General features: G+C 42.9%; 1 protein-coding gene across 2 annotated transcripts in view; it reads right to left on the minus strand.

Moving 5' to 3' along the window:
* Positions 1–17,252, minus strand: part of FGGY (FGGY carbohydrate kinase domain containing) — a 224,942-nt gene that overhangs the window by 125,764 nt on the left and 81,926 nt on the right. For both annotated transcript variants that reach the window (XM_084852367.1, XM_084852368.1), the window contains one exon: positions 16,118–16,233. In XM_084852367.1, coding sequence (XP_084708493.1) covers positions 16,118–16,233 — 116 coding nt within the window. The remainder of the gene's footprint in view (positions 1–16,117; positions 16,234–17,252) is intronic.

The raw sequence follows: 17,252 nt of genomic DNA on the forward strand, positions 1-17,252 counted from the left end.
ATACTGGACTAAATGGACACATACTCTGAGCTAGTATAAGACAGTTTCCTATGCTCCATTGTAAATAGACCATCCAGTGTTGCCATTGATATGTAAGGTCACCCAAACATTATCACATGAAAACAGAAGACCCATTTTCACCTTAACTTCCACATCCATAATGAATGCATGGCGGTGGTGTGGCATCATGCTGCCCGGCCTTGGCCCTAGGCCTTCAGCAGAAGGTAAGGATGGGCAGTATGCTCACAGGGTCTGTCAAGAATCATGACTGAGCCAAGATTCAAATTTGCAGACGCAGACACTGTGTGCATACAGCCCGTTCTCACATATTGCTGAATACATGGAGGTCAGAGGCTGGACCAACAGATGCATGGAGGTCAGGGGACAAGTCCAGGAGGACACTATCCTTTTTATCCTCATTCATTATATACATGGAAGATGAGAACAGACCCAGACATGATAATATTCCTAAGAGTTTGAGATTACAGTGGGCCAAAAGCAAAGCTATATCAAGCAAAACGTACTATGTAGGAGGAGGTGTCTGTCTCCAGGACGAAATGAAGAACAAGCTTACTATAAAAGCAAACCTTTGGCTTATTTGGTTGTGTGAATCCTTTAACAGTGTTTCTACAATAAGAATATCTAAAAATAATCTAAACTCAGTTAAACAATAATCTGAAATAAAATAACTTTCTGTTTCACATTAAATAGCTGTCTGAGAAAAACAGAGCCCTTCCTATTGCAGAGCCTTCATTCATGGCACCCTCTATTTCACAGCAGACATCCCATTTTTAGAAGATTTTCCCCCTGTGAAGCGAGAAGCAAGTTTACCAAAGGAAAAAGCTGTCTGAAACTTTTCCTTTCCTTTTATCCTTTCCTAAAGACTAGCTCTGGAATTTGCTATGCTCGTGTTTTGTTTAAAGAAATTTATGTGGTACCAATGACCCACCACCTTTCCAGGCAGTTGCCATAGTAACTGGCTATTTACCAGACGTAACACATGAGGCGGACAACAATACATCTTTAGTCAACCCAAGTAAGTAAATCACAGGGTCCAAAGTCGTACTAATATTTAATAGAATGAGACATTTTAGTATTCACTAGCCTTAAAAATAACAAAAGAAAAACCCAGCAAGGGGGTCCAGCTGACTCAGCTATGACACATTTACTCGTTCAAGAGCAGCTTTTAACCTGTCATGCAGAACAAGTTGTGTTTTATGTGGAACTGTTATTGGCTACATTTCAAAGATGAAGGGAGGAGGAAGACAAAGAGTACGAAGAGGAGACTAGTTCTCTTTCCTAATGTAATGAGGCACCTGGGAAAAAACCTTAAAGGAGCATTTTCATCCTAGCATAACTCTCACTGAATTTAGGCAACTGATCTGACTCGAAATTTATGTTACATACTATACCACAATCGTATTCTTACGTTATGTTCCTACTGACCATGGTTAGGCCTGGAATGTTTGTCTATCCAGTCAGCTCTGTGGTCAAAAAACTAGGAGGGTGAAGAGAGATTATGAATACATGGGAAATCCAGTTATGGGGCAGTTAGAGAGAATACTTACAGACCAGAGATCCTATACAACCTAGGGCTGAAATTTCTCAAAAAATACTTTTCTGATAGTTCTTTGAAAACCTTATTTTTCAAGCTCCTCCTGAACAGTTGGAGAATTTCTGCCCGCTCTTGGGCCCCATCTACATGGTGCCAACTGGGTCTATTGCATCGTTGGAGCTGTGCATGCTGTGGATGCCCAATGACCTAGATATAGGGGGGCTAGTTACTGTGCAGTTTTGCTGCAGTGCAGAAGCCCGCGAGCGCTGTTGCCACCGCCACAATGAACAGCACCTAGCAGACAGGGACGCAGTTGCTCGCAGCAGCGACAGCACGAACTCCAGTTCCCTCTCCCATCACAGCTGCGTCCCTCTCTGCTGAGCAGAGCCCCAGCAGAGAGGGACGCAGTTGCTCTTGGCAGCAAGAAACACCGCTTCCCTCTCCCATCGCAGCTGCGTCCCTCTCTGCCAAGCAGAGCCCCGGCAGGGAGGGGCGCAGTTGCTCTTGGCGGCGGCACAAAGCGCCGCTTCCCTCTCCCATCCCCTCTCCCATCGCAACTGCTGGCAGTATGAGAAGCGATTGGGAAGACAGAGAGGGAATAGAGGGGGGAGGAAAAAGGCCTCACACTGTCACTCACCGTGCACTCTACGCCCAACGCAAACCACACTGTCACCCTGAGGGATGGTTAGACAGTGCACCCCACCGCGGTGAAGCCGTAGCAGCTGAAAAGTTTGGAGGAAAACAACACCTTGGAAATCCACATTTTCTGGGCGGAAACCATGGAAGACTGCGAGGTGGTGACTGCGTCGTCTAATCAAAAGGACCTCCACTAGTACTTTCCCCGGAGTAAAAGTCACGTCTAGATGTGCCCCTAGAGAATGTTTGGCAAAATGGACTCCCAAATTTTGCTGTCCGTGGAGAATTTGAGGTGTAACTGTGGATCCAGTATTAACGTTGTTTAATATTATTTTATTATTGAAGGAAGCAATGGGATTGGCCCTTACTCCTTCCTTTCATCCACCAGCATGAACTAATGATATAGTTTCATTCAGTCTTAACTGGGCTGACTTTTCTTAGAAGATAATTTTCTTCCCTCCCTTCAAATTGATGGAGAATTTAACCTTGCCCCAGAGAATATTTGGTAAAATGCTCCCCACCAATTTTTGCCATCTACAGATAGCATGGAAACTTTGGGAGAGCATTACTGCCCACCTCTAATGCAAGCAGTGGAGAAGAAAGTGTGCATACACCACCGTCACTGAGAGAGCAATCCTATGTTCCCTGGGCAAGTGTCCCAGGGACCATAGGATGGCTTGGAAAACCCCTTCCGAGGTTGGGGATCCGACTCCCACCCCCTTGCAGTCAGCACAGAGAGAACTGCGCTGCCTGCCTCTCCAAGGTTGGAAAATTGACCTCACAGAGGGGGGAAAGGGGGCGTTCCAGTGCACAGGGAGGGGAGGAGACCAGAGAGGCCAGGATACGATTTATTCTGAACCGCCTCCAGCCTCCTACCCTCCCACTCCAAAGCACCTACCCTCCCCCTCCAAAGCATCCTTGCCTCCACCACTCCTCCTGCCTTGCCGGATTCAGCCCGGTAGAGTATAAGAATCTCCGATGCCTCCAAGCTTTGGGGCTTCCGAGCAGCAAGGGCACAGTCCATAGGATTGCTCCCTAAATGTAAAACACTCACATGTGATGCAGGCAGTATGTGCATATAGCTATATACGCATATACCTGACTGACACAATCCTTTTGTTCTATATGCATATACCTGACTGACATAATCCTTTTGTTCTATTTGCTCATACAATTGTATACACATACATTAATGTCCATGTTACGAATCTCCTTATAACTGTGGTAAGGGGATGCACATCCCAGCCATGCAAATGTGAATCAGCCCTTATTCTACCACAGAGTTCATTAAAGTCATCCGGCAAATGCTATATTGTGTCACTTAAATACAGTTCTGCTCAGTACCCCAGAAAGATAAGAAACTGATAGAACACTTCTATTGCAGGATGAGTCCTCACATAACATTTAAGCTAAAACCTGAAAAAGTATTCATGGAACACCATATACAAAAGAGCTTCCATAAAGATTAAAGCCAACATCTGCACTGAAACATTTCAACTCTGAAAGTGTACTAAAAATGAGAAATGAAAACTGTACTAAAAATGAAAACTGAAAGGATAAAAAAAGTGCTCCTGAACTTCCTTCTAAACAGGATGGGGAAGTTTAAATCAGCATAATTTTAGCTAACACACCACTCACTGTTACAAAGCCACAAAGGAGATTATCATAACCTAACTTGCAGAAAGAAAGAAAGAGTATTTCACGACAGTGCTTTAAAATCAAAATGCTCTATACTGATTAAAGTAGCCTTTCCATTCTTTAGGCTGATATTACTTTGCCATCATTTTTCTTAAATCAAAGATTCAGGCATAGCTTTCTTGATCTTAGCCAATATAAATAGCTGAATGTTTCCCTCATGTGCCTCAGTGACTTCACATGTCAGTCCTTTTACCACAGGTCAGAAATTCACCCTCTGACATATTACCAATGACACACAAAGCTACACAGCATTGTCTCTAACCTCCACTGACCTTAGATGCTTCTTAGCAAGGTGTCAAGGCCATTATTCTGCCACTGTGTAACTCACGCAGGGGCGAAACGGCAGGGAACCAAACCAACGCTGGCATTTTAAAGTATCACTTGTAAAGCAATTTGCTGCCCAAAGAATATGTGGAATATCCTGTAAGAATCAAGCCCTTAAAACATAATTGAGAGTGAAGCTCACGTCTTCATAAACACTCCTTTTATGAACTCTTTTTTCCTAATCGTTAAAGACTCTCGCACATAAATATATGAGTAGATTTTTATTAATATATAGCTAGGGGTTACACAAACAAGGAACTGAAACCTAATCCTGTAACAAGGAAGCCCTATCACAGTTCTCAGAAATGTGGACGTGCTGGGGAGAAGAGGCTAGATCATGGATTCCTCTTTCCTCCTGCAGCCCCCTGAACAGATGCTCCAGTCTGTAGCAGGTGGTGCAGAGCCTTCAGGGGAAATCAGTAAAAATGGTCTCCCCTCCTTCCTCTACTGCAGGGATGGGCAACCTTTTGTAGGGTTGAGGGCCACATTCCCTTTGGAGAAAGTGGTTAGGGGCCACATCGTGGTGGTGGTTGGGGCTAAATTCAAAAAGGAGGCAGGGGCAAACTCAAAACTGTGCAGGGATACCCCCTTTCTCCTCCATTTATTCATCCATCATCCAGTCATTATCTCTTCCATTCATTCGTTCTCTCTTCACACACTCTTTCTCTTATACCCAAATCCATTGAGAGAGATACAAGCATTTCAAATCTTCCATCATCTGAGGGAGAGCAATATAGCTTCAAACACCCCCTCTCGTTTCTTCCTCCCATTCTCTCTTTCACACACATATACAGACACACAGGGGCTGTTAACCCACACTCAGTGGTTGAGTATGGGTTGTTTTGAACCATGGATTGTTTGTTGAAGTGTGGGTTAACGCAGTGGTCTCCAAATTTTTTTGATTGTGCACCCCATTGGTAAAAAAAAATTGAGCACACCCCCCCAATATATGTATATTTACTTGTAAATGATATACATGTACTACTGTACTAATATATTGTGTACATTATAAAACATACACAAAAATAAAATTAAAAAGGATGAGATAAAGATGAAATAAACAATATTTTTTAAATTATTTTATTTATTAATGGTATAAAAACCGTTTTTGTTCTCATTGAAAAATATTATTAATAATATTTTTTTTAGCGAGAGCAATGTGATTGAATATGCTTCATTATTTTTGAAAATCTTGGTTTAACACTTTGTGATACAGTGATTCAAAGGTCTGGTTCTAAGTTCAGTTAAAAGTCACCTCACAGACATACGCAGATCCAGATGGAAGAAGTGCATCTTTGGCTGCACTTACTAAATCATAATACTTATTTTTCAATCCCACGCACCAATTATGCAAAGGTTTTTGTTGAAATTCAGCTGGTAAACTTCTATCTTCCTAGATGTCAATCAGTTGTTCTTGCAAACTAATCGGAAGGTGTTGCATTTTGATATTGTTAACAAATGGGTTCAAACCCCACTGAAATTATTTGGAAGATTTTTAAACAGGTTAGAAAAAGCCTTTTCCAAGTTTTGAAGTGTGCATATAAGAAAGTTTTTATAGATGACACACTTATATAATTTCAGTAACAAAATCACATACCGATGGAAACATTTCCAAACATCCATTTTCAAAATGCTCTCTCCACAGCACAAGTTTCTTTCAAAAAGCAGTTACTTTCTCACTCTTTGTTAAAACGTCACCCTTACCTTGAAGGTACAGATTAGTGTGTTTATTTTTTTAAAAAAAATCTGTTTGTTTTTTTCCAAAAATATCGACAGCCACTTGTCGTCACAGAAAAGGTCAGCAAATTTGGAACAAACTTGCTCTCCTTCTGCAGGATGGCAGCTGCTCCAGTGTCATGCCCAAGCAAGCAACTGTGCCTTCCTCTGCCATGCCTGGCAGAGACTGGTGCAGTTGCTCTCAGTGGCTGCAGCAGAAGCAGGATAGGACTGGAGCCGAGAGAGAAATGCCATAGAGCTTCCCTCTAAGCTCCCATCCCATTCTGCTGCCTCTGCCACCACCATCATTGCGCACAATGGCAGCTCGTCAGGGCAGCAGGAGGCTGCTCAATTATCAGACGGCTCATGCACCCCAGTGGATCATCTTGCGCACCCCCTGGGGTGCGCACACCCCACTTTGGTCACTGCTGGATTAGCTTATTGTCTGAACGCATTCAGGGTGGCATGTTAACCATGTAGTGTGGCTTATTTTCTTGAACAAGCCATCTTTAGAACCCATGGTTTGTTGTTGGGTTGTTCGGGGTGGTTAACAAGCCACACTGCATGGTTAACAAGCCACCCTGGCTGCATTCAGACAATAGGCTAATCCAGCAGAGACCAAAGTGGCGTGTTGAAACAACACGATAACCTACGGTTCAACAAAAAACGCACGGTTCAAAACAACCCACTCTCAAACACTGAGTGTGGGTTAGCATGTTATGTGAACAACCCCACAATCAGACCCAGCCATCTACCCTCATTCCCACGTCTTTCCTGCCATCCACACTCCCCCCACCCCAATACATAGTTTTTTTCTCCCTATTTATACACTTTCCCCTCTGTTCACACACTTACCTTCCATTCACCTTTCTTTCCATGCTGGGTCTGGAAGAAGAGGCTTCTTTTTCTCCCAGCCTAGCAGGAAAGGAAAACCCTGGGGAAGCAGCAAAATTCAGCAGGGGGGATATTCGGCAGTGGGTGGCTTGGGCACCCACTGTGGGCTGCAGTGAAGGCCTCCCAGGGCCGCATGCGGGTTGCGGGTTGCTCATATGTGCTCTAATGGGAGCCTCTTCTGGATTGCAGTCCTTCCTGTAAATGGAACAAGCACTTCCATCTGTGGCAGGGGATCTCTGGATCTAAAGCATTGTTATTGATTTTGATAGTAATATTGTTTTTGTTATTTATATTTTAAATAAAAATAACGTTTTAAACTGTGGTCCCTCCCTGACTGGACCATCCAGCTGAACTTCTCCCTCCATCATTTTCTCAAAGCACAGTGCACAGAGAAGTACCATGCACAAATAAACACAGTATATGCTCAGTTCACTCATTAGTTTCTTCCTGTGCTACTGACAATAGGAAGGGAGGTGAGAAATCCCAAGACTCATATTAGGCGGAGATTTCTTTCTAGTAAGTAATGAGTGACCAGACCCCTAGATTATTTCAGTGATGTATTTTCTCTCCCAAAATTTTTGTTTTGAAAAAAAAAAATGCAAGTAAAGTCTGAAAGCATATAATTCTATCACAGATTTAGTGACAACAGATTTATAAAGAACCTTTATGGTACATTAGCTTTTAAAATATTAGGCACTGACTACCCTAGAAATAGCCACATCACTTCTACAACATTTTCTACTTTGGGAGAAATACACATTGCTTTAGAAAAATCAGGCTATACATAAAGCATTGCTATTCAGTGAAAAATCATTATTTGGTCCCTTAAGTAGCCCCTTAAGTAAGGGAATGAGGATGAAAATTTATCAGGCTATTTAAAAGAATAGATTGCAGATTTCAGCATCTAAAAGGTCTAGAGTTCATGAAAATTTAACAGATGTTGCTTCTACACTTAGCTGTTTTCTCTGGAATTGCTCACTCACTTTCACTGAGAATGCAGAAAATGATGTTGTCAAACAGCTGCAGTCCAATGTTTTCTGTATTATCCTCCCATATTTTTTCCAAGAAGTAATTTGTGGGTCCCCTCTGCCCCACCGTAAATAAAAAACAATTATGGTGCCAACCTGTCCAGTGTAGATGTGCAAAGTCCTACTGAGGGTTTCAGGGCTCCTGAGCCTTTAATTAAATGTTTCCATGCCTAGTCCATTTTATTGCTTCCTGTTGATCACAGCTAGTAGATTAGAGATGAATAGACCCTTAACTGCCCATTGAATAGCTTCTCTTAACTGTCTCAGTGTCAGTTTCTGTTCTTGATGGGAAGAAAGTAGTGAAGGTTTTACTTAGCAAAGTCCTCTTTCTTCCCCACCCTGACCCCATTTTCATTTTTATAGCATAATTATGTAATTTCACTGTTTTTAAAAAATGAAAAGAAGAAATAATGGAAGAAAACTAGCTATTAACACCCCTCCTCTGATGCAGGAAGAAAAACTGACATTAGGGCAGTTAAGAAACGCTGTTCAATGGACAATTAGGATGTTATTTATTGCTAATCCGCCAGCTGCAATCAACAGGAAACAATAAAACGGGCAGGATCTGCAAACAGGAAACTTTTCATTAACATTGGAAAGGATGTTTGCTGAATGGGATCCTGGTCATAAGGAAGGGCATTGATGGATAATATAACCTAAATGTTGTAATGAACCTCAGTTTTAATTCTACTTCTAGTTAAATATGAAAAAGAAATACTTCAGCAAAGTAAAAGAGCTCTTATGCGGAAGCAATGAGACCAGTTAATGTCTGTGTTTTATAATGCCATGACACAACTGGCTTGCACAAGAAAACAAATGCTACTAGGGATAATGCCAAGTTCTGCACCTAGGAAAAAGAAACCAAATGCACAGTTACAAGATGGCGGATACGTGGCTCAACAATACTACAAGCGAGAAGGATCTTGGAATTGTTGTCGATCACAAGCTGAATATGAGCCAACAATGGGATGTGGCTGCAAAAAAGGCCAATGCTATTTCGGGCTGCATTCATAGAAGCATAGCTTCCAAATCCCGGGAAGTACTAGTTCCCCTCTACTCAGCACTGGTTAGGCCTCATCTGGAGTACTGTGTCCAGTTCTGGGCACCACACTTTAAGAAGGATGCAGACAAGCCTGGGAAGGTTCAGAGGAGTGCCACAAAGATGATCAGGGGACTGGAAACAAAGCCCTATGAGGAGAGACTGAAAGAACTGGGCATGTTTAGCCATAAGTAGAAAAGACTGAGGGGAGATAGGATAGCGCTCTTCAAGTACTTGAAAGGTTGTCACAGAGAGGAAGGCCAGGATCTCTTCTCGATCATCCCAGAGTGCAGGACACGGAATAATGGGCTCAAGTCACAGGAAGCCAGATTCTGGCTGAACATCAGGAAAAACTTCCTGACTGTCAAAGCAATACAAAAATGGAACCAATTACTTATGGAGGTGGTGGCCTCTCCCACACTGGAGGAATTCAAGACGAGGCTGGACAGCCACCTGTCAGGGATGCTCTGACTTGGATTCCTGCATTGAGCAGGTGGTTGGACTCGATGGTCTTGTAGGCCCCTTCCAACCCTACGATTCTATGATTCTATGAGTTTATCTCTCCTTTGCCCCTCCCCCGGGACCCTCACCCTGTATCAACTACCTGTCAGGGTGGACACTGAGCCCATAGAATCCCAGAGTAGTTCTGATTCTGAGGAAGAGCAGTCGCTCCTGGGAGAGGAGCGCGCTCCTCTTTCCCAGGGCCCACAGCTGACAGAGATTCCTCCCACCAGCATTCCTAGATTAGAAAGCAGTCCAGGCAGTGACCGAGCACAGATAGCAGACTTAGTGGATGCGCGACGCAGACGCAGAGAGCGGCGCCAGATGGAGGGCGTGGAAAGGAGGCGTAGTGCCCAGTTGGCACGCAAACAAAGGCTGCGCCCAGAGGCTCCAAGGGAAAAGGGGAGGGACTCTCCCTAGTCCTTAAGTTCAGGGGTCTGCCAGTAATTCCCTTTCAAACGGGGACCAACTGTTATAACTTAGGGCATAGGTACTCTGCTGCTCAGATCTAGTTGCTACCTGTAGAGTTGTTAAGTTGTAAAAGAAAAATAAAGCTTTGAAAGGAATCCCTTTGTCTGTGTCTGGACTTAGCTACTAGATTAGACTGAGAGAGGCCTCCAAGGAGCCCTTGACACTACCTTCTTCTACCACTCAGGTATGCTGAAGAGATCAATGAAGCTCACAGCAATTCAAAGCTCAAATCTACAGCTTTAAGTATGTCACTAGTAAATTCATAAAAGAAAAGGCCACAATAAACCTGGATTTTTCTAAACCTAAAAGGTTAATCTACACTGAGAAACGTAAAAGATCAGGTCTGAAGTTCAAGTATTTTTGTAGATGTAATCCCACAGTTTGTTGTGGCAAAAGTTCAGGGGAGATTGTGTGTACTGTAAGAGGGGTCTTTCCATCACCAAATACCTTTTGTATCAATTAAACATGAAATTAAATGTGGGTGTTAGTTTAAGTATAGTTACATTTTTTGTTGATTTTAAGGAAGGGCATAACTTTCAACATATTTCGTTGTTTCATTGTTTCACCCACTGCTGGCATGCAGCCTCCAACATCCTAGCCTGTGGCCAAGTCAACTGGAGGCATGGATATTGGGCGGGTTCACAGTCACACTAAGCCACCCCCATGAATAACCCTCAGTGCACTGGTTGTTCGCTCGCTTACCCACAATGGTGTCAAAAGACTGAGTTAATCTCTTATTTAACTTCTTTCTTCATCATAAGAAAAACAAAGCCACCAACCTGTCTTTTAAGTATTGTTAACACCTGTTGTTGTTGTTGTTCAGTCGTGTCCAACTCTTCGTGACCCCATGGACCATAGCACGCCAGGCCTTCCTGTCCTCTGCTCTCTCCCGGAGTGTGCTCAGGTTCATATTCATTGCATCGGTGATGCTATCTAGCCATCTCATCCTCTGCCGTCCCCTTCTCCTTTAGCCTTCAATCTTTCCCAGCATCAGGGTCTTTTCCAGGGAGTTTTATTTTTGCATTAGGTGGCCAAAATATTTGAGCTTCAGTTTCAGTATCTGTCCTTCCAATGAGCACTCGGGCTTGATTTCCTTTAGGATTGACTGATTTGACCTCCTTGCAGTCCAGGGGACTCGTAAGAAACTTCTCCAGCAGCACAGTTCGAAAGCATCAGTTCTTCGGCGCTCAGCCTTCCTTATAGTCCAGCTCTCACAGCCATACATTACTACTGGGAAAACCATAGCTTTGATTAGACGGACCTTTGTCGGCAAGGTGATGTCTCTGCTTCTTACTATGCTGTCTAAGTTTGCCATAGCTTTCCTCCCAAGGAGCAAGCGTCTTTTAATTTCATGGCTACAGTCACCGTCTGCAGTGAGCTTGGAGCCCAAGAAAATAAAATCTGTCACTGCTTCCATTTCTTCCCCTCCTATATGCCAGGAAGTGATGGGGCCAGATGCCATGATCTTCGTTTTTTTAATGTTGAGTTTCAAACCAGCTTTTGCACTCTCCACTTTCACCCTCAACAAGAGGCTCTTTAGATCCTCTTCACTTTCTGCCATTAGGGTGGTATCGTCTGCGTATCTGAGGTTGTTGATAATTCTCCCGGCAATCTTAATTCCAACCTGTGATTCATCCAACCCGGTGTTTCTCATGATGTACTCTGCATATAAGTTAAATAAGCAGGGTGACAATATGCAGCTTTGTCGTACTCCTTTCCCAAGTTTAAACCAATCGGTTGTTCCATGTCCAGTTCTTACTGTTGCTTCTTGGCCCTCGTACAGGTTTCTCAGGAGACCGGTAAGGTGATCTGGTACTCCCATCTCTTTCAGAATTTCCCACAGTTTGTTGTGATCCACACAATCAAAGGCCTTAGCATAGTCAATGAAGCAGAAATAAACATTTTTCTGCAATTCTCTTGCTTTCTCCATGATCCAGCGAATGTTGGCGATTTGATCTCTAGTTCCTCTGCCTCTTCGAAACCCCACTTGTACTTCCGGTAGTTCTCGGTTCACATACTGCCGAAGTCTAGCTTGTAGGATTTGGGGCATAACCTTGCTGGCATGTGAAATGAGTGCAATTGTACGGTAGTTTGAACACTCTTTGGCGTTGCCCTTCTTTGGAATTGGAATGTAAACTGACCTTTTCCAGTCTTGCGGCCACTGTTGAGTGTTCCAAATTTGTTGACATATTGAGTGCAGCACTTTAACAGCATCATCTTTTAGGATCTTAAATAGCTTAGCTGGAATACTGTCATCTCCGCTAGCTTTGTTGTTAGTAATGCTTCCTAAGGCCCACTTGACTTCACTCTCGAGGATGTGCAGCTCAAGTTCAGTGACCGCACTATCATGGCTATCAGGGACATTCAGTTCTTTCCTGTATAGTTCTTCTGTGTATTCTTGCCACCTCTTCTTAATCTCATCTGCTTCTGTTAGGTCCCTGCCTTCTTTGTCCTTTAGCATGCCTGTCTTTGCACAAAACGTTCCCTAGAGATCTCCAATTTTCTTGAAAAGATCTCTAGTCTTTCCCATTCTATTGTTTTCCTTGATTTCTTTGCATTGTTCATTTAAGAAGGCCTTCTTGTCTCTCCTTGCTATTCTCTGGAAATCTGCATTCAGTTGAATATATCTTGCCCTTTCTCCCTTGCTTTTCGCTTCCCTTCCTTCCTCAGCTACTTGTAAAGCCTCATCAGACAGCCACTTTGCTTTCTTGCATTTCTTTTTCTTTGGCATGGATTGAGTTGCTGCCGCCTGAACAATGTTACAGACCTCCGTCCATAGTTCCTCAGGCACTCTGTCTATCAGGTCTAATCCCTTAAATCTGTTCCTCACCTCCACTGTATATTCATAAGGGATATGATTGAGGTCATACCTGAATGGTTTAGTGGTTTTCCCTACGTTCTTCAATTTAAGCCGAAATTTTGCAACAAGAAGCTCATGATCTGAGTCCCAGTCAGCTCCAGGTCTTGTTTTTACTGACTTTATGGAGCTTCTCCATCTTTGGCTGCAAAGGACATAATCAATCTGATTTCGATACTGACCATCTGGTGATGTCCATGTGTAGAGTCGTCTCTTGTGCTGTTGGAAAAGAGTGTTTGCTATGATCAGCGTGTTCTCTTGCCAAAACTCTATTAGCCTTTGTCCTGCTTCATTTTGTACACCAAGGCCATGCTTGCCTGTTATCTCGGTGATTTCTTGACTTCCTACTTTGGCATTCCAATTCCCTATGATGAAAAGGACATCTTTTTGTGGTGTTAGTTCTAGAAGGTGTTGTAGGTCTTCATAGAACCAATCAACCTCACCTTTTCCAGCCTCAGTTGTTGGGGCATAGACTTGAATTACTGTGATGTTGAATGGTTTGCCTTGGATTCGTACTGAGATCATTCTATCGTTTTTGAGATTGTGCCCCAGTACTGCTTTCCCCACCCTTTTGTTGACTATGAGTGCTACTCCATTTCTTCTAAGGGATTCTTGCCCACAGTAGTAGATATAATGGTCACCTGAATTAAATTCACTCATGCTTGTCCATTTGAGTTCGCTGATTCCCAAGATGTCGATGTTCAATCTTGCCATCTCATGTTTGACCACCTCCAGCTTACCTTGATTCATTGATCTGACATTCCAGGTTCCTAAACAATATTGTTCTTTACAGCATCAAATTTTCTTTTCACCACCAGACACATCCACAGCTGAGTGTCCTTTCAGCTTTGGCCCAGCTGCTTCACTCTTTCTGGCTCTACGTGGAAATTCCCTCTGCTCTTCCCCAGTAGTATATTGGACACCTTCCGACCTGAGGGTCCCATCTTCTGGCGTCATATCTTTTAGCCTTGTGATACGTTCCATGGGGTTTTCTTGGCAAGAATACTGGAGTGGGTTGCCATTTCCTTCTCCAGTGGACCACATTTTGTCAGAACTCTCTGCCATGCCCTGTCCGTCTTGGGTGGCCATGCACGGCTTATGGCTTCACTGAGTTACGCAAGCCCCTTCGCCACAACAAGGCAGTGATCCATGAAAGTTAAGGTTCCTCCTGTGCAAGCACCAGGTCATTACTGACCCCTGGAGGGACGCCGCTTGCGCTGGCGTTTTCATGGCAGACTAAAGCGGGTGGTTTGCCATTGCCTTCCCCAGTCGTGACTACCTTTCCCCCAGCAAGCTGGGTACTCATTTTACCGACCTCGGAAGGATGGAGGGCTGAGTCAACCTGAGCTGGCTACCCAAGACCCAGCTTCCGCTGGGATCAAATTCAGGTCGTGGGGAGAGTTTCGGTTGCAATACTGCCGCTTACCACTCTGCGCCACACGAGGCTCTGTTAACACCTGACTGAATTCCATAAACTCAACTGCTACTAAAATAATTAGAATGTTCAAAGCAAGTCCTTCCCTCTTAATCATCTAATCCACTGTCACTTATACACAATGCACACAGATTGACAGAGAAATTATACAAATACCACTCCAGACTCCTTCAGGGAACTCAGGCCTGGTTAAAGCAAGGTGCTGAGTGCACCTTATTTCTATGCAGCCAGCTGTCATGATTAGATCACTGTACAGCACTGGCACGGCTGGCACACAGGCAAGAAGCTGAACAGTGGGGAACAGTGTATGGGTATATGGTTTTCATATGGTCAGGGTTTAAGTTGAGCCTAAAGATATGGGATGGCATCCAATGGTTGTGCGAAAAGAAGACAGTCATGCAACTCATGTTTCCCCTACTCCCGCTGCTGGAGCCCTGAGTCTTGGCCTGTCAAGAAGGTTGGGGGCTGTGTCATGGGGGTGGGGGGCAGGCAGTGGGGGAGGGGAGAATCCTCAGCAGAACTCCTAACCCATGGTGATTGCAGAAGACACTGTAAAGGGTGCAACTAAAGAACAACAACTTGATTCCATTCTTAGTCGTTGTGTCCAACAATCTGATCTTAAGACTCATAACACCAGCAATTAAGTTTGGGAATACCAAGAATTTCTCTGGAGGAACATCATAACTCATAATGCCACAGACACACCAGCACAAATCTTTGAGTTCAGAGAGAGACATATCTTCCTGAATCTGCTAAAAACATCTGTGTTTTGAGACAAGGTAAGGCTGATCTAGCAAAATTAAAAATCAAGACTTTGACCAAGGCCACTGAAATCTATTGATCAATATTTGTTTTTGTATTTACAGTTTAGGAGTTGCACAAAAGAAATTCTCTGTAAATGTATAAAACTGACATTTCCAGATTGCTGTACCCTTACTGCTTATTATACATATTTTTCATTTTAGTTTCACTACACTGAATTATCAGATTTATTAAGGCACTTGTTCTCATTTTCAACATGCACACTTAGTTGTTTAAAATGGAAAGCTGCTTTCCCCTGTCCTTGAAATGCACTATATAAATATTGTATTCAATTCTTAGCTTGCACTTCATAAATAATTTATGCTAAAAAAAATCTCCTCCATGGGGCACATCAGCCATTAGGCTGCTCAAATTTCTGTTCAAACATTCATTTACTGCTTATACTCTTTTAGCATGGGGGGAAATAACTACTAAAAGGTGTATCTTGTAATAGCTATCATGACTGCATTTAAGAAGGGGGGGGGGAAACAAATGCCAAGACTTTACGGGCACAATCCTATGCATCTTTAGACAGAAAAAAGGTGTACAATTCCCAGCATTCTCCAGCCAGTCATGGCTGGCTAGGGAATGCTGGGAATTGTAGGACTTTTCTCTGTCTAAACAAGCATAGGATTGCGCCCTGAGTGCATCTTACGCTAGATTAGTTCACACTCACAGCTCCTAAGGTAGTCAACAGGGGAATCTCTGGTCCCTGGTTCTACATGGGAGCAGACCCACCACCTTTATTGAAACTTGGAGCAGCCCTCAGTGCTGCCTGCTGCTTCAGGTTGCTATGCTATGTGCTAATCATGGTTTCCCTGTACTTTTTAGGACAAATGTGATTGAGCCATCTAGCTTTGTCCTTCTTATCTTACTTGATCCAAGTTTATTTTAACTACAGTTAGAACAAGTCAGAGCTCCCCAAGTTTGGACATAACAAGGAACTGTGTTTAGTTCAAAAGCAAAAGCAAATGCTTTCAATGCTCCTCTCGTGCACAAAGGAGGAGGAGAGCAAAGGGCAGTTGTGTGCAAGTCCGAAACTCACCACACCCACAACGCATTCTCATAAGAGGAAACCCATTCCCATTACATCTGAATTGGGCCATTATCTAATTCTATGAAGGCTGTCTTTGTACAATTAAAAAACGCTTAATAATTTTACCTATTTTTGCATAATTATTTGCCACCAGATCTTCTAATCCAATCAGTTTCCAAAAACTATCATCCCAGCCTTTCTCTGAAGAGTATGTCCACTTACACACTAATGTGCACAAAGACCTGTTGAGGAAAAGAAATAAATTAGATTTATATATCAACTCAAGGCTACAGCCTTCCATGGAATGATCAAGCTACTTACCAGAAGCCCTGAGGCACAGGGCTGATGTAACACATCTATCTGATATAGCACATCTAGCAAGCACATTGTTTTATTGAAATGAAAATATTTTATTTAAACAATTAAAAATTAAATTAGCATTACACACTCCAAGCTCTTGGGATCGGGCAGGTTAGAAATATGAATAAATAAAGCTTATGATATGCAAAAAACTCTTTACTCTTATCTATTCAGACAACATTATTATAGGGCTTAATAACATCAATTATAACATCAGGGGCTTGATTACTGGCTCATTTTCAAACAAGATATATGTTAGAACCTGTTAGTAATACCTTTTTGCTTTATACAGATGACAAACAGGGCAGACTCTATACAAAAGAAGAAGTAAACATAAATCTTGTATCAATTGATCTCCCAGGACATTATAATGCTGACCTGAAACTTGCAATTCTTCAACAAAGTAACTTCAGAAGGAGACACCAACAGGAAATTGCTGAATTAGAACACATTAAGAAGTTTAATTCAATTCATTTAAATTCTGAATCAAGAGAATGATTTCCTATTCAACTACAGATGTGAATTAACCTAGCAAAGCTAGGATTGTATCACCAATTACTGCTATTGTGAATGATCTTGTATATGTTTAACCTTCAGACACAGGGCTCCTTCACACCGGGCTTTTATCCTGGGATTGAGATTGCTCCTTCACAGAAGATTGCAGGCTCTTTACATGACACAATGACCCTGCCGTGACCCTCCTGCACTAAATGTCCTTTGTTCCGTTTTTAAATAGATCGCAGATAATGAGCTATCAAATTACCCCCCCCCCTTGAGTTCCGCTTCAGTTTCATCCCTGAAAAGAGTTAAAGTGGCAAGAAGAGGAGCGAGATCAATGAAAGATAATGGAAGACACAGATATGGGGAGAAGGAGGGGGGAAGGGGAGCACACGTAAAGGCA

Source organism: Heloderma suspectum, chromosome 4 (genome assembly GCF_057233095.1).
Source record: "Heloderma suspectum isolate Gila_16-S chromosome 4, 16-S_ref, whole genome shotgun sequence".
Taxonomy (NCBI): Eukaryota; Metazoa; Chordata; class Lepidosauria; order Squamata; family Helodermatidae; genus Heloderma; species Heloderma suspectum.